We start from the raw sequence: 16288 nt of genomic DNA, 5'->3' as shown, positions 1-16288 counted from the left end.
ACCTACAGTAAATTATGCTTTATGAACTGGCATCGCTTTGTAATTTAATACATGTATTCTAGACTCATTAAGCATGTAATTCTTAATTGTTGACTTTAGGTAAAGGTACATGTTTGGCTCTATGAAAAACCTTTTGAAAGGAGCCAACTCTTTAGAAGTGACCGATTAAAATGTTTAAACAAAATTTAAATGAACAGTCGTTCATTAAATTTTTATTAAAATGCCACAGGTACTATTAATTGGGATATGTTTCTGTCAGAATGCAGTTACAGAACATTCGCCTGTTTCTTGTATTTTTAGTTGAACTTCACAAAAGCAAACAAATTTCCTGAAATTATAAGGCCGCTCTTAAAGACTTCAAAGGTGTAAGAGTCCAATATCTTCGCTATTTCCTCAAATTTCTAGAATTAAAATGTATACTTTGGTTACGATACCATTTCGTCAACGCATGTTTTTATAAAAGGTTCAATTAATATATTGATTTTATTAAAAGTAATTGTTTAATTTTGGAACTTAGAGATGTTCGGGGAACATAAATCCAGAAAGGTACGTTTTCAGAATACAGGGACAGTCCTATTTTTTTTAGTTTAGCGTCAATAATTTATTCGACATTTGAAAAAATATTAATTGGTTAAAAGTATTTTAGCCGCTGACTATTTAAATTTCGATATATTTTTTGCGTGGTTTTTGAGGTGAAAATATTAAACTTATGTTTCAAACTTTGTCAAATGTAATTGAGTTTTTAATTACAAATAAACTTACCATTCAACTGTTCATTTAGGTCTTCAAATAGTGTTGTTCAAAACGGTTGTCGTAGCCCTGCGTATTGAAGCAAACTCCAGAATGTTTTTTAAACTCTAAATAAGCAGTTTAGACAAGGTAAGAGTCAGTTCGAAGCAACCATTATGACAGCAAGCGTCAGAAACTTTCAAATACGAAAATAATAGTTTTTTTGCTAAACCGCACTATTCGTTAAGGAAATACAATATAACGGTAAAAGAAAACTTGCTCCTTCAGGAAATATTCGCTTTTAGGCACAAAGATACAAAAAAATCGTAATTTTGCTCAATTCTCAGAGCGAATTCTAGACAAAATTCCATGTCCGCCATTAAACAAAATACTGTTTCGACAATATGACGTAAAACCTAAATTTAATGATGAAATTCAACATCGTCGGCAACAAACACATATTCAAAATATCTAAAATCCTTGAATTTCTGTCCAACAAATATTAAAAAATTATTAAAAATACTGCAGTTTAATTAGCAGCGATTATTAAATCCTGCGTCTTAGCCCATTCAGCCCTGTTGTCATACTTCAACATTTAACCTTCATATAAAGTTTTGTTTACAGTTGTCACATATTCTAGCCAAACTTTAGCGAATTTAAAGTTCCTTAGTTATGTATTTTTCGCAAATAAAATGGATTTTAACTGTTTTCTGTATGATTATAGGCCTGGAAGCCGCTCAGGTAAATAGCAGTTTAAAAAAAGCTAATGTAGATTAACGAAATGGTTTATTTCAGTTAGATCCGACTTTTGTGGAAAAAGCGAAAAAGGGGCACACGAACAACTGGGCAGTTCTAGTGGACACGAGTCGCTTCTGGTTTAATTACAGACACGTTGCCAATGTACTTTCAATATACCGCAGCGTTAAACGGTTGGGAATTCCGGATAGCCAAATAATTCTAATGATCGCTGATGATATGGCTTGTAACCCCCGAAATCCTAGACCTGCCACAGTTTTTAACAATGCTAATCAGCATATAAATGTATACGGAGATGATGTGGAAGTCGACTATAGGGGATACGAGGTAGAGATTTTATTACACGAGTTTTAGTGAACCAATTCAAATGTTTGGTTGGTATTTAAGGTAACCGTTGAGAATTTTGTAAGACTGTTGACCGGAAGACTACCACCTGGTACCCCCCGATCGAAGCAGCTTCTCTCCGATGAAGGAAGCAATGTGCTCATTTATTTAACAGGTCACGGAGGAGATGGGTTTTTGAAATTCCAAGATTCAGAAGAAATCACTAGTCAAGAAATGGCAGATGCTTTGGAACAAATGTGGCAGAAGCAAAGGTACAGTTGCGTAATTTAATTGTTCCTCTCCCATATTCATTATTCGTTAGATATCATGAAGTATTTTTCATGATCGACACTTGCCAAGCCGCCTCCATGTACGAGAGATTTTATTCCCCGAATATTTTGGCTGTGGGCAGTTCCATGGTTGGAGAAGATTCTCTTTCTGTAAGTTCGCATACGTAGCAAAATATAAACTTAAACAATCTGAATTACTTCAGCACCATGTTGACCCGGCAATCGGAGTCTACATTATAGACAGATACACATACTACGCCCTCGAGTTTCTGGAAGAAGTCAGTCCTCAGAGCAACAGATCAATGGGAGAATTCGTACGTTTTTTTATATTTGGTTACATATGGGCTTTTATTTAATTAATTTTTAGTTGAAAGTCTGTCCAAAGAGCGCTTGTATATCCACAGTGGGAGTGAGAAAAGATTTGTTCTTACGAGACCCAAATGCGGTTCCTATAACCGACTTTTTCGGTTCAGTCAGACCGGTAAAAATGCTGGAGAGTGTCCCCGACGTTCCGAGTATAATAAACACAGTAATTCCACAGAAAAGTACTAGAAAAGCGGAAAAAACGCCGAACAAGTACCGGTACATTCCTCCTTTCCCCACATTTTACAGTGAATTGTAAATAAAGTAAACAGTATTACTACACCAAAGAAAAAATCATGTTTGTAAATAATAAATATCCAAATTAAACCAGTGCAAAAATCTTTTTTATTTATTACTCCACAATAAAAACTCACATATATCACATAGTGACGTTGCTTATAACAAAAACTTTGAAAAACGAAAAAAATACCAATACCAATGTAATAACCCAAATGATTTTACTTCAGGTATCTTACAAATTATGATTATTCAAATGTGCCGAATACTTAGAATACGAGTTGAAAAGTTCAGAAGATGGTTTAATGCAAACAATAAGAATTACATTTCTTAAAATAACAAACTAACAAATCAGTACGGCTTTTCTAAAAGAACCAATTGTTTTATCGCAAGCGATTAGTTGGATAAGACAAAATTCTTTCCACCCAACAGCGTACCATAAACGATAATTAACAAAAAATAATAAAATTTATTATAGTATATTGTACTATTTCTCTCTATTTTTGGGTTTATTGCGCATTGACTCCACGTTTCTTACCTTTCACAACCACCGGTTTATTCTTGATCACTCCCTTCTTGCGCTTGGTATTCTAAAGAAGAGTGAGATTAATGAATGTTACACCCATAATTTGTTACTATACCTTTTTAGAGACAGAACTGCCGGTTTTGATTACTCTATTCGCAACTGGTATTCTAGGTCTATTAAATTCGTCTGGCTTTTTAACCCTGCGCCAAAAACAAGTATAAGTAATGGAAATAAGATAATTTAACTTCCAAGAACCTACCTGTATATCCTGACCAGCCAATGCTCGCTGGTGTATGCCTCTTCCAAGTAGGTCAAGTGAATATCTTTGTTTCCAATTACTGCGTTTCTAGTGCGATCAAAGCCGGACGGCGAACGGTAATCCAATCTAGACAAGAATTATATTTAGAAAACATTCGCAAAAAATTGATTTGAGCGATTTGAACGAGAAATTACAGTTAGATGATGGGAATAAAAACGATCCATTCTAGTGAAGTATAAGCACAATAAACAAGTAAATTAGCGTTTTAATTTTTACAGTCTCGCTTCTATGATATTCCTTGTCATATTTATTCGATTTCACCCCTTTGAAATAATTGTTTAAATTGTACACTATTCAAAATGGCAACAAATATTAAATAAAATAAGGAAAGTGTATCATAAAGCAACCCTGCAGATTTCCGCAGTTCATTGAATGGCTTTTTGTACCCGAGAAAAAGTTACGTATTTTACTAAGGCGTTAAAAATGTGCAAAAATGAGTGGAGGAAGTCAGTAATTCGTTTTTAAGCTGATTTTCACTCACAACTTATAGCTTTACTAGCTTATAACTAAGAAAAACGTCACAGACTAAGGACACACCTTGAAAATATAACTCATATTTTAACATACGATTGAATATACATCGGAATACCAAAGAAGCACGATGAAATTTTACGCTACTGATTTGGTTGGGAGTCTATCGATCTACAATAAATTTGGTATGAGATACACTTACCTTAAATCACCGAATTTGTAATAGCTGAGTTTGTACATCAAGCAGTTCAAGAGAACGGGAGATCCCTCAGAGTCTATACGAAACTCGCCTTGTTCAGTAAAATAATCGCTTTCCTGCAAAATATAGTTGATTTCAATTAATTTCCCAGCTAGTAAGAGAAGAAATTTAGTTTTGAAATATCTTTCTAACTCTCAGCAGAGCTCGTAGCAAAACAAAAAAATGTATAATCCGAATAACACTCACCCTTATGTCTTTGGGGTGTTCTCCCTCCGCAATCCTAACCATCCACAAGAATTTGTTGATGTCATCTCCAGAGTACCCAATAACACCTCCGAAGATAACCAGCACATAATCCACATCCAAGGCAGTCATAATTTCGTAGGCAGCACTTTCATTGGACGACATGGCTTTACCAACCAAGGCTATATGACTATTGTTCCAAGTGTTATTGTCCACCAGCGTCGTCCGATTGGCCATGCCTGCTATTTGGTAACCGTAATCCCACCTACATAATACAACATGCTTCAGTTTACTGGAAACTCATATTGAGTGGCTTACCAGCTCATAACTCGAGCATCATCGGCAGTATTTTGGGACAACCAGAAGTAGGCTTCCCTGAAATCGTCCAAAATCTGTCTAGTGCCATCGCTTCCGTAGCTGGCCAGCACGATGCTTGGACTGGAGTAGGCGTTGCTCGTAACCCATGTGCAATGAACAGCAAAGAGCATCAGTAGAAGGACCAAAATGACTGCAGCTACGCTACGTATATTCGGGCCGATAGGATCAACCTCTTTAGACTCGTGTTTGATTTTTGGAGTTTTTCCGGCCTGAAAACAAAGGTAATTATTAGCATGCGTTAGGTCTACTCTAGATTACCATGTACCTTATCGTACAACCGCTTTGCGCTTTGAGGAGTTTCCTCTTCTTCGACTTCAACAGGTGCAGCGCTGTCTTCTTCTTTCAGATACATCTCGAGAAGCACCGAAAACGCCACACCACTCAGCATGCACACCACCGGTGTTAATGTTAACATCAATCGAACCATGACACCGGCAAAATAAACAGCACTCAGAGCGTACAGAATAACTATAAACAAAAGGGGCATTTTTGTTGAATTAGTCCAAATAACCGACAAACGAACTTACCAAATACTCGTTCATCGTTCACGTTTTTTATACAGTACCAAAGTCCAGCAGGGAAAGTGGGAATCAATACATGTAAATCGAAGAAAAAGGAAAACCAGGTGGTGGGCTGATGTTCGGATACCGACGCTATAATTGGTATGTGAATTTTTGCGTAGCCAGTGTCCCAAAGCGAGTAAAATCTACAAAATATGCCTTTAGCAACCAATAACACAAAAGCGGAACACACAATCAGGCTTTTGAATCTTTTAAATCAAAACGGAAACCTACCGGCCACTCCATGGGGCAACATAACCAGCATATGTAAGTCCAACTACTGTGGCAAAAACCAGTCCAGCAGCCAATGAGCCGCCCCATATTGCCAACGATTTGAATTCAGATTTCGACAAAATGGACTGTAGATATTTGAGAATAGCTATCGCGAAAAGAAGTGCGAAAACACCTAAAACCCATAAATAATTTCAGTACATTTATTCGTGGTTTTAAAAGCGCTTGGCCTTACCTGCGGCTGCCATATGTTCACTGGTTCTAATAGGCTGGAATCCAACAAAGGGAATTTGCATGGACATGATAAGGCCCAGAATATAAAAAGTTGTATAGCTGGTGAAGAGCCTGTTAGAGTAACGTCCCATCAGAAGAAGCACGAACACATGTAGAGGTATCAAGTTGATGATAAACACATAGCCTCCCCATGCTGAAACCTATACACATACATTATTACATCTCATAAACAGCGTTTCCTATAATCCTACCATGTAAAAATATGTCAATGATGCCGCAACAGCCCAAGATACGGAACCAGTCTTAACAGACTTGATCCATAAGAAATAGGTGAATTGTAGGGCAAATATGGCGATTCCTTCATTGTCATAGGAACCAGCTACTGATCTGCTAATGTAACCGGGAACAATCGCTATAAAACAAGCGGCAAACAGACCGGCTCCAGATGACCATAATTCTCTCGTCAGTAGGTAGGTTGAGATAGCTGTTAAACCACTGAAAATAAATGAAACCTCGAAAATTTAAAGAATTATAATGCTGCTTCCTAAGGATTAGTAGGTACTGGATTACTACTTTAAGGCATTACTTACTACAACGTTAAATAATTTTTAAAACATAAATAGTGTAAAGTTAAAGATGGCTCAATTCGTTCTATTTTATCAGACAAACTGGTCATAATATAACATTGAGTTAGTTACTCAATTACTCAAAAGGGATGAGTAATTAATGTAGTTTTTCACATGTAGCTGAAATAATTCAGCAAATCTCAAGTAAACACCTCAATTAACAAGTTGTTCAGTGGATTTTGGCCGATAAGGCTTATCTAAACTTATTTGTGAAGTAAAGCAAACATATTGATTATGCTTTTAAATGATGGGTAATGTGGATAGGAATTAAAAATTACCTGAAAACTGGAGCGAGAAATACGCAAACGTCCCTAATATGCACATTAATGTGTAGCAAATGCAATATGTAATGTATGCTGCCGGAGGTGATCATCAATCCGGGGTAAACTGTGCCACCTACGATACGACCCAATGGATACCATGCACGCTCATCAAACCAGTTGAGGAAGTTGTAAAACCCATGTTTTACCATATATGCTGTGGCCCTGTAGTTGAACCTAAAATATAAAAAAATATTTAAATAAAAAACAAGATCTAAATGGACACTTGAGGATGATTTTTTTCCGTGTTCCATTGGATCTGTGATAGTAACTTGGAAACCAATTTCTCGACATGTTCTGAATCTACAATGGTTTGAATGGTATGAAGTCATAGAAGCCCCAAAAATACTTGCCATGGATCGAATTCGTGTATGATACTTTCGAACCGGATAACAGCAAAAAGGCGAGACGCAAACCCGGCCACCCATGCCAAAAGCAAAACTACAAAGATTATCAGACTGTTAACGGCCGCATTTTTATTCAATCTGGATACAGCCCCTTTTTTCGAACCGGCTTGAGGCATTTTTGACAGGGGGCGCAAACATGACACGCACACACAGTGAGGTTACTCGGCTATCCAGTCGGCCTGTTTTGATTGGTCGATCTCATGTTTTGTCAAGTGCTGTGTGATGACATTTACACCATACGCCATTTGTCGCTTTTATCGTCGTGGGAATCACATTAGAAAGGCACTGCTGACGTCATTTGGCCCAAGAGTATTGATTTATGTAACATAAATTAAGAAAAACATTAATAAACGTTATCACTAGAAAACTAGGTCCCAGTCGCCAGGAATATTAGAATTAATTTTCTCAAAAATATTCGGGCTTATGTCCACATATCACAGAGAATCTGTGGACTCTGTGACCTGTGTCAAATTACGTCGCTTTTATGGTTGACCAATGAGGTTCTGCGCATTGACTCAAATGACGTTTGAATGTTCAGTTACGACGGGTATTTCAAATCAAACTCAACAGTATTTAGGGTTGGTCGGTTCCCAGGTTGGCCCTGTTAACGTTGCCGAGTACTTAAAATTGTTAATATTTGCAATATTTAATAAGAACAATGAGTGCACAAGTAGGTGATAAGAGTGAGAAACCGGAAATTGATAGTTCAGTTCTCAAAGATCTGGATGAAGCCATGTGAGTTGCTGTAAATGAATATTTTTGCCTATAGGTGAACAACAACCAGGTTTATTTGAGGAATTTTTACTGATAAGGTCGTTGATAGACATTTAGCAAAGGCTTGTACCTAGCTGTACTTGTAGGCTGTATATATGACTCCCGCCCAAACTAGTGCTTTTTTCTGACCTTCATCAAAGGTTTGATTTTTACGCAGTTCGAAACATATCTATGTATGTATGTATGTATATATGTAATCTAAAAACGAGTTCGGAATAAACCATTTAAGTCGATAGATAAAAGTGTACTTTGGGATGAAAACCATTATATGCACTTACCATTATTTGTCTACTCAGAACTATATTCGGTTGCCCTATATTCTAATCAATAGAGCTATTGGTCAAGGGACTAATGGTTTTAGTTGCAAATGGTCTAAGGTTAAATTTGGTGTACTTTGGGACAGCCCTTGTTGTATCTTGGGATAGGTATAGCGATAAGGTGGGATAACAAGTGAATACGTGCTATGAAGAGACTGAATGCCTATTCTAACATCCTGCATAACTATTACTACATATCTAACGACATGAATGAAAACTATTGATTTTCGTTGGATGCGCTTATTTTAAATAATACATTTCTTGCTGTTCCTTTAGTATCATCTTGATTTCCACTGTGTAAATGACACATGGATTTCTTTTCTCTTCAGTTACACCTAAATGAAACGCCTTTGTAATAGAGGGACATTTTCTATATCAATTTCTTCTCTGTTTTGATACTTAATTCTTCAACAAACTTTTTGCAAATATTCGTTTTCATTCCCACTAGAACCTTAGGTGGATCCTTTGCCATCGCCGAATTTTCATGTTTAACTGTTTAGTTTTCTAGTCTCTTGAAAGTGTACTTGTTGCGTTTTATCTTTATTAAGGACTCGAGAGAAAGATCGATTGCCACGTCTGTTTGGCTTTATTAATCCTGCAATTATTGAGAATTACTAAGGTTCAATTTACTTAGAGTTGACTATTGTCTTTATCGTTGCCAGAATTGAAGATATGCCTTGGGCGCAAAATATGTTGCAAAAATACCAAGAGGACTTACGGTTGAACTTCCTCAATTGGTGCGCTGTGGCTAAAGAGGTAGGCGGTGCCGATGGAAAACACACTAAAGACTGGGGAAAACATTATGGAGAAACTCTGAGTATGTACTCGCATTTATTTAATTTAATACATCAACTAACTTCTCATATAACCGATTTCAGACGTTCTGTTACGCGATATGCTGAATGATATTCTAGGAGTGCAAGACAAAACTACCGATACCATCCAAATTTTACTTCAGAAACTTCAAAGGCTATGTGAGGCGTTAAAGGAACCGATGCCTAATATTGGAGCTGATGGTCTTTGTCTTTACGAAGAACAAAAGCGACTTCAAAATTACATCGCAAAGTATGTGATATTGGGGGGCTTTAATTTCAATTCTATTTTATTGGGCCGCTTCAATTTACAGATGGGAATCGGTACTTAATTTAAAAATACAGGAGCTAAAAAAGTTTGAAAAGAAGTACTTGACCTTGTGCAAATCGCTGGGAGAAGAGCCCAGACTTAAATGGGAGTATCCTCGAATGCCTATTGCTGATGCCTTGCATACTTACGAATGCTCTATTCAACAACTAGAGACAACGTTGTTTGAAAGACATGAACGATTCTGCCATCTGAAAGCTGTGATTGCGGAACACGTTGAGCAGCTCCACTACAAACCTACCTGCGAATTTGAAAAAAAGGTGCAGCTTTGCGCTAACGGTTCAAGTAATACGCAATAATCACTGACTGTATTGTTTAGGTGTTGTCTGATGCTATCGTGGAATTTACGCAAAATAATATGGCACAATTGGAATGTTTTGCCGCAGAATTGGAAAAAATAAAGCAATCCATCGAAGACGACATTGCGCATTTGAGAAGTCGAATAGAAGATCTGTGGAACATGATTGAAACTGATTTGAAGTATCGTGATGATTTCAGGACTCTTCATGCCGGAAGTTCTTTGGATGTTGTTGAAAAGTTACGAGAAGAGCTGCGCAGGTGTGAAGTGTTGAAAAAGGAAAATATACAGGTAACTTACCGTAATTTTCGTGCTAGTTTCAAATCGAAGACCCTACTTTGTCGTCCCTGTTTATCGTTGTTCAATGTTTAAATCTGTATGTATAACTATAAAAAAATTCATATCGGGTGTCAATTTGAAAACTTCCCACCCTTTATATCTTTCTTGCAGTTAAAAATATGAAAAATCCGAAAAACCTGTCAATTTTATTTGTAAGGGGACACTTTAAATGAATATTTTTAGCCTCCTTGTTTCAACCCCTTAGGAGGGGTGGATGTCACCCTTAGAATCTTAAATGGGAAGGGGGGTCAAGTGGCACAACGTTTTAAAGGGCGTTCAATATTTATATTTTTAACTGCAACAAAGCTATTAAGGGTGGGAAGTTTTAAAATAAACACCCGGTATAAAGTAAAATAACGATTTTTAACTTTTAATTACTTACACTTTTGGATTATCGCGAATTTGTCAGAATATTTTCTCAAATTGTTAGCCTTCTATTTTACATTGTGTTGCAATAAGTCCCAGAATATAGAATTTTATAACAGTATCTTCAGATTTGCTTGAAATATTGCTAATTTTAAATAAAAAAATGAAAATAAAATGTTAACTTTGCCATCCTGTATCTCAAAAACGAAGCTGTTTTCAATATCTGATTGTATACTAATTTCATCTTAAATTTTTTTTAGGATTTTGTTGAAAAACTAAGAAGTAGATTGGAAGAACTATGGCGAAAGTGCCATTGTGCAGAATCGGTAAAAAGCTCATTTACGTGCTTTTATAGCGATTGTTACACTGAAGATTTATTAGATTTACATGAAATCGAAATTGATAAATGGGAGAAATATTACAAAGATAACAAACAGTTGATACAATTAGTGGAGAAACACAAAGAATTGTGGCAAGCGGTAGTTATATACAATTATATTAAATATTTGTTTGCAATGATCAAGTAAACTCTTCAGGTAAGGGTTCTGGAGGAAAATGCTTCAGCAACGAACCGGTACAAAAACCGAGGTGGAAACTTATTGCAAGAAGAAAAAGAGCGCAATAAGTTATCAAAACTCATACCGAAACTTGAAGCAGATATTTTTGCTCTATGTGAAGAATACAAGAACAATAATTCTGGGGCTTCATTTACGACATTTGGTCAAACTCCTGAAGCTACTATACAATATATGCATGAAAAGCGTGATATTGTAAGAATAATTCCTAAACGTTTAGTTTTGCAGTAATTTCTAATCAGTTATTTTTCAGGATCGCAGAATGAAGCTGAGCGCCCGTAAGATGCAACGAGAACTAACTCCGGGGCTAAGTAGCACCAAGTTACCTGTTAGCTGCTTTGGCGCTTCTACTAGTAAAATGGTCGTCACGCCTACGGCTAAAAGGAAGCTATTAGCCTCGCCAAATCCAACAAAAAAACTAAAAAATGAAGTACAGAAGAATCCTAAAGCCAGTGAGTAGAATATTTGCCTGCTTGATCTTACGACGTTTAGATATTACGAGATTACGTGGAATATTTAATTTTACTTTTCTACTACTGGTGTAATCTGGTGATTGGTGTAAATGCATAGTCAATATACAAGACACTTGTATTTTTTTATTGCTTGTTTGTTGGGCAATTTTGCTTTATTTTGGTGACCGTCCGTCTTAACTTTTACTTAAAAATTCGCATTTAATTTTTTTGGAGTTTCAATTGTCTTATAAGTTGGTCAGAATCAGAATTGAAAGTCTGAAAAATATGTAAGTCAGTTGCTATAACAATCAATGGAATGGAAGAAACAGACAGAATTTTTTATTTGTCGGTTCGGCTTGCATCTGAACCTTTAGTTATCTCTATTGTGGAATAAACTCACTTGAAGAAAATCATAAAATATGTTAGCTTTAAGAGTCTTGTTTTTTGCTAAATTCATTTCTTCTATGTTTTTATAAAAATAAAAATAATCCACGGCATATCCGAAGTTTGGTACATTCATATTAGTTGTTCTTGGAAAAATTAGTTTGTCCGCTAAAGCGTGCTTCCATCTAAATTTTCGAGGTAGATTAAAACCATTTTTAAAATAAATTCCACAGGAAATATTGTTCTCTTTATTTTAAAAACATCAATCAATAAATACCTATGGTTCTTATCTTCTAGCACCGTTAGCAAAACATTTTCCGAAAAAAAAGATAACTGTGGCTACACGTCCCCTGGCAGGCCAAAAGCGAAGATCTCAAACATCTATAGAGAGGCATCAGCGTAGGAAGTCTGGTCGAAAAACCAGTCGAATAGCTCCCCTCATTAATGAAGAAAGCGACCACGATACTCAAAGCACAACCTATACGAAATTTGAGGTAATGAGTCACCTCACCATGATACATGATTTTTTTCTTTGCAAAACTGCAACTTTTAGGTGGTTGAAGGTTTCAGGATTAATATTTCTTCTTTTCATAGCATTGTCTGCAAGTTTTTTCTTGGTAGGAGGGATGTGGTTTTTTAAAATTTAATCATAATGTCTAACAATTTAGCTCTTAACAGCAATAATTTATTTGCAGAAAGCTCCATTGGCGAACAGCTCTTTTCGAAAGGGTCAGTACCAAGTTTTTGTTCTTTTAGCTAAGCTGTGTGTTTTTGCCGATCCTAAATACGTGTTTTTGTTGATTGTTTTAAGATTTAGGACTCATTTAGTTTTTTCAGATTTGGGTTTTACTGCAGGTCATTTGTGGTTACACTTTGCCTTGCTTAGTTAGCTTAATGCTTGAACATGATTTGGGGCTATCATTAATGCATGTATATCTCTCTAAACACTACGATATTTGTGAGTGAACATTTCATAGTCTACTAATTTTGCATAGATTAACATTCATAAGTTCTTTGCAAATATCGATAATACATAATATTAAGTCCAATAGTTCGTAATGATTTCGATCTCAATGTTAAATTTCGGTTTATTATCACTAACTGGGTGTTACTATGTTGAATTGCGGCCCGTTAGTCATATTCTGGAAAATAGTTTTCGATCTTTGCAGCTTTGCACAGTTTATTGAAATTCATACATAGTTTCTAAATAATTGCGTTCTGGCAAGTTTCCTAATTAGTTCAATTCTATTATAGATGGAGCAACTTTCCAGTAACGAGGCACACAGCACGATTATTCACGAGCAAATATCACCTTCAAAAAAGACACCGAACAGAGTTCTTTTGACCGTGCCATCACCTAGAAGTCCTTTAACACCGAAGACTCCGTCTCAACTCAGTACTTGTAAGACCAACCTGAAATTGTTGTTTTGATCCGTTGCAATATGATTTTTAAATTTTTGTTTCGTTGCAATATGTTTTTTTAATGTTCGTTGCGTTCTGTTGTGTAGTAAGTTGACTGTGCGACTTAAAATGACACTATGACCGTGAAAAATTTAATTTAAAATATACTATATCGAAATTATGTGTTTTTCAATACAGAATTTATAAATGGAAGGATACAGGTGGGACAAGTCTGAGTCGGTAAATTTTGTATTAGCGAAAGAACGACGAATTGATTGAATATCAACGACCGTGAGAAGTAGGACAACATTTTGGAAAATATTTTATTTATGTCGTATTTGCATTTGCCAAAATGAAATGCCAGATCTCAAATGTGTTCGTTGTTCTCTAAAACAAGATTTGTCAATGAAATTCCGCGAAGAACAGGAACGCAATAAATTATCGAAAGTTGAAGTCGATATTTTTGCTCCATGTTAATAATACCATATGTCTACATTTACGACTGTGCAGGGTGTCCCGTAAGCTAATGATCAAAAGGGTACTGCGATATTCTTTGGACCAAAAGAAGACGACCCGACCTAACTTTTATTAATAAAAAAGTCTGGCTCCTCTGCTATTGATGGTAAAAGTTCTTCAAAAAATTTATTTTTTTCGAAATATCGGGAGAATGGTATGATGTATTTTAGTGAAACTCGCTGTGAATTTGTTCTTATGTAAGACTCATATTTTGATGAAACAATCGAGTTCAGCCGTTTTGGACAAGTGCTGAATTCTTGAGTGTCGTGGTACAAAAACTACCAGAATTTTTTAGTTGGAGAATGAAATCAACTCATTTTTTTAAGTTGATGCACTAATCATTTGTTCACAATTTTGTGCTCTTTGTAAAATCTTGTAGCATTAATAGTTTTTGCGTAAAAAAATCACTACTTGTCCAAAACGGCTGAACCCGATTGGTTCATCAAAATATGAGTCTTACATAAGAACAAATTCACAGCGAGTTTCACTAAAATACATCGTACCATTCTCTCTCCCGATATTTTGAAAAAAATAAATTTTTTGAAGAACTTTGACCTTTAATAGCAGAGGAGCATTTTTTGTTAATAAAAATTAGGGCAGATCGTCTTCTTTTGGCCCAAAGAATATCGCAGTACTCTTTTGATCATGAGCTTACGGGACACCCTGTATATCTGTAACAAAAGAGTTGTTCAAAAGTGCTTTGATTTGCAGTTATTGTACAGTATCGCAGAATAAAGTTTAGCGTCAAACTAAACAAACATTTCAAGCAAATACCTTTCTCTGGAAATACACAACATTTCAGCTTTGCATGAAGTCGAGATTGAAAACAGGAAGAACTATTACGAAAATAACGAACAACTGATTATAAAACAAACAATGATAAATAACTGATACAGTGTGAGTGGGTAATTTTTGTATTAGAGGAACACCCATAATGAATTAAATAAATTATCCTCTGGCTGTAAACGGGAATATGAATGGGGCAAAGGACAACACTCTTCTTTATCTTCTTCGCTTCTCTTACTTTATCGCAATCGTTCGCCTTTGAACACAGTTAACGCTATGAAAAGATTGAAGAATTTGTGGGAAAACTTCATTTATAACAAATATCCCATTTACTTCAATATAGATTTGTCCCTAAAATTTGTTGAGCTTTTTCAACTGATTCTGTCTCTTAATGGCCATTTTCCTTATTCTTCGCCAGTATTCTTTGGAATTGGGATCCAGTTCCTCTAAGGGTGGTGGTGGGCCAGTTCGAATCTCCCAAAGCCAGTCTGGATAATCGCTATCTTCGCCTAGTTTCACATCTTCTCCCGTTGTGTATATATTTGAACCGCAACAGTAATTCACTAGTCTTTCTGGATCGGTTTCCACAGGTAACACTTTTTTTTCAATTACTGCACCAGCTTTGCCCCCAATTTTTTTCTTCTTCATGCCCAGCATACTAACACCTAATGAAATAAATTAAACATATTTCTATTGCTGGGCTGATAAGAACAAATAATCTATAAACTATTATAATTTAATACATTTACATTTTATTTAATATCATTTACTATTTATCACGTTTTTGCATAAACGAAGTCGGATATTTTAACCGTTTGCGTTTCGCGGATTTGTTCCTGCAATAGCCTCACAAAAACTAGATGCAGAAATAAGCTTTCTATGGCATATTTACAATTTAAGTACTGATTCAAATGTATATAATTATAGATACAAAATATTTCCATACGTTCGTACAACAGCAATAGAGATCTTGGCGGGGCTCAAAATAATTTTCAAGACGTTATGGTCAAAACGAAAACACACAGCTTTTTGCTTTTTTATTGCGTTAATTAATTAACGTATTATTCTGAGCATATGAAAGATTTTACTGTGCCGGAAAATGATTGTTTCACTTTCGATTAATTATCCTGCATAACTGGGGATACAATAAACCGTCGGTCTCTCTTGTTTTAATGGAGTCCCAAAAGATGAGCGATTAGTTTGAATTTTATGGGCCTTTGCCAATAAGTCTTGCATGTTCTTAATGCGACTTTTTCATCAGCTTTTTTCGAATTAAAGTTTACATACCCGTATTAGTACTATACATAAGTTAAGTAATAACAATAAATATCTGCTAAAAAGTACTTACTACTGGCGACTTTTGCATAGTGGTTTCTTGGAAAATTCAATTGGAAACCCACAACAACATTTCTACTTATTGCCATTGCGGCTTTAAAACTGATTACACTCATTTGGACCGGAATTAATTATTAATTATTTAACTAGCAATAAATGGCAATGAGATGCCACGGACGGAAGTCAAAGAACGTCAGTAATGTCAAACCAGTGCCGAATAACCTAAAAATCTATTTATTTTTAATTTTATATTAAAAAATATATAATGGTTTAAAAACCAATATCTACAAATTGACTAAATTATGAATCAACAGTTAAGACTTTAGAACTATTAAAAATTATAAAATCAACGTAGACACATTTAAATAACAACAAAAAGTGCATATTACGAA

General features: G+C 35.5%; 4 protein-coding genes across 8 annotated transcripts; 2 read left to right on the top strand and 2 right to left on the bottom strand.

Moving 5' to 3' along the window:
* Positions 1-1311: 1311 nt before the first annotated feature.
* Positions 1312-2801, top strand: LOC109544957 (putative GPI-anchor transamidase). The gene is made up of 6 exons (XM_019915385.2): positions 1312-1470; positions 1525-1812; positions 1873-2081; positions 2132-2249; positions 2303-2413; positions 2467-2801. Exons 1-6 carry the CDS (start codon positions 1402-1404, stop codon positions 2719-2721), a joined length of 1050 nt encoding a protein of 349 aa, XP_019770944.1. The 5' UTR covers positions 1312-1401; the 3' UTR covers positions 2722-2801.
* On the bottom strand, positions 2785-7432 carry LOC109544954 (dolichyl-diphosphooligosaccharide--protein glycosyltransferase subunit STT3B). Its single transcript, XM_019915380.2, has 13 exons — positions 7160-7432; positions 6765-6983; positions 6112-6355; positions 5862-6060; positions 5630-5801; positions 5363-5541; positions 5101-5303; positions 4776-5044; positions 4461-4722; positions 4218-4330; positions 3485-3610; positions 3341-3425; positions 2785-3289 (listed from the first exon to the last, which is right to left on the bottom strand). The coding sequence occupies exons 1-13, from the start codon at positions 7327-7329 to the stop codon at positions 3209-3211; spliced, it is 2322 nt and encodes a 773-aa protein (XP_019770939.1). The 5' UTR covers positions 7330-7432; the 3' UTR covers positions 2785-3208.
* Positions 7433-7735: 303 nt separating this feature from the next.
* On the top strand, positions 7736-13438 carry LOC109544955 (protein regulator of cytokinesis 1). Of its 4 annotated transcripts, XM_019915383.2 has the most exons (11): positions 7736-7948; positions 8967-9121; positions 9183-9369; positions 9431-9704; positions 9764-10033; positions 10708-10926; positions 10984-11217; positions 11276-11474; positions 12156-12352; positions 12554-12587; positions 13113-13438. In XM_019915383.2, exons 1-11 carry the CDS (start codon positions 7872-7874, stop codon positions 13130-13132), a joined length of 1866 nt encoding a protein of 621 aa, XP_019770942.1. In that variant the 5' UTR covers positions 7736-7871; the 3' UTR covers positions 13133-13438. The 4 variants fall into 4 exon arrangements, with proteins under 4 accessions (XP_019770942.1, XP_019770943.1, XP_019770941.1 ...); XM_019915382.2 differs by lacking the exon at positions 12554-12587 and having other exon boundaries at positions 7738-7948; XM_048667767.1 differs by lacking the exon at positions 12554-12587 and having other exon boundaries at positions 7948-7982.
* A 1338-nt stretch (positions 13439-14776) lies between these two features.
* Positions 14777-16281, bottom strand: LOC125504784 (39S ribosomal protein L54, mitochondrial). 2 transcript variants are annotated; one of them, XM_048667248.1, is made up of 3 exons: positions 16185-16281; positions 15910-16118; positions 14777-15226 (listed from the first exon to the last, which is right to left on the bottom strand). In XM_048667248.1, exons 2-3 carry the CDS (start codon positions 16010-16012, stop codon positions 14913-14915), a joined length of 417 nt encoding a protein of 138 aa, XP_048523205.1. In that variant the 5' UTR covers positions 16013-16118; positions 16185-16281; the 3' UTR covers positions 14777-14912. The 2 variants fall into 2 exon arrangements, with proteins under 2 accessions (XP_048523205.1, XP_048523206.1); XM_048667249.1 differs by lacking the exon at positions 16185-16281 and having other exon boundaries at positions 15910-16122.
* Between the last annotated feature and the right edge of the window lie 7 nt (positions 16282-16288).

The sequence above is a fragment of the Dendroctonus ponderosae genome, unplaced genomic scaffold (genome assembly GCF_020466585.1).
Source record: "Dendroctonus ponderosae isolate FM_Combo_2020 unplaced genomic scaffold, Dpon_F_20191213v2 Dpon_F_20191213_6, whole genome shotgun sequence".
Classification (NCBI taxonomy): Eukaryota; Metazoa; Arthropoda; class Insecta; order Coleoptera; family Curculionidae; genus Dendroctonus; species Dendroctonus ponderosae.
This window is presented reverse-complemented; position numbering and strand designations above follow the sequence as displayed.

Coding starts and splice junctions, on each gene's coding strand:
- LOC109544957 (XM_019915385.2), top strand. CDS start 1,402: ATGTATTTTTCGCAAATAAAATGGATTTTAACTGTTTTCTGTATGATT. Junction 1,471..1,524: donor TAGGCCTGGAAGCCGCTCAG/GTAAATAGCAGT, acceptor GGTTTATTTCAG/TTAGATCCGACTTTTGTGGA. Junction 2,414..2,466: donor ACAGATCAATGGGAGAATTC/GTACGTTTTTTT, acceptor ATTAATTTTTAG/TTGAAAGTCTGTCCAAAGAG.
- LOC109544954 (XM_019915380.2), bottom strand. CDS start 7,329: ATGCCTCAAGCCGGTTCGAAAAAAGGGGCTGTATCCAGATTGAATAAA. Junction 5,542..5,629: donor GTTGCCCCATGGAGTGGCCG/GTAGGTTTCCGT, acceptor CATATTTTGTAG/ATTTTACTCGCTTTGGGACA. Junction 3,611..4,217: donor TACAAATTCGGTGATTTAAG/GTAAGTGTATCT, acceptor ATTCTTGTCTAG/ATTGGATTACCGTTCGCCGT.
- LOC109544955 (XM_019915382.2), top strand. CDS start 7,872: ATGAGTGCACAAGTAGGTGATAAGAGTGAGAAACCGGAAATTGATAGT. Junction 7,949..8,966: donor AAAGATCTGGATGAAGCCAT/GTGAGTTGCTGT, acceptor TATCGTTGCCAG/AATTGAAGATATGCCTTGGG. Junction 9,370..9,430: donor CTTCAAAATTACATCGCAAA/GTATGTGATATT, acceptor TTCAATTTACAG/ATGGGAATCGGTACTTAATT.
- LOC125504784 (XM_048667248.1), bottom strand. CDS start 16,012: ATGAGTGTAATCAGTTTTAAAGCCGCAATGGCAATAAGTAGAAATGTT. Junction 15,227..15,909: donor CTATGCAAAAGTCGCCAGTA/GTAAGTACTTTT, acceptor TTATTTCATTAG/GTGTTAGTATGCTGGGCATG.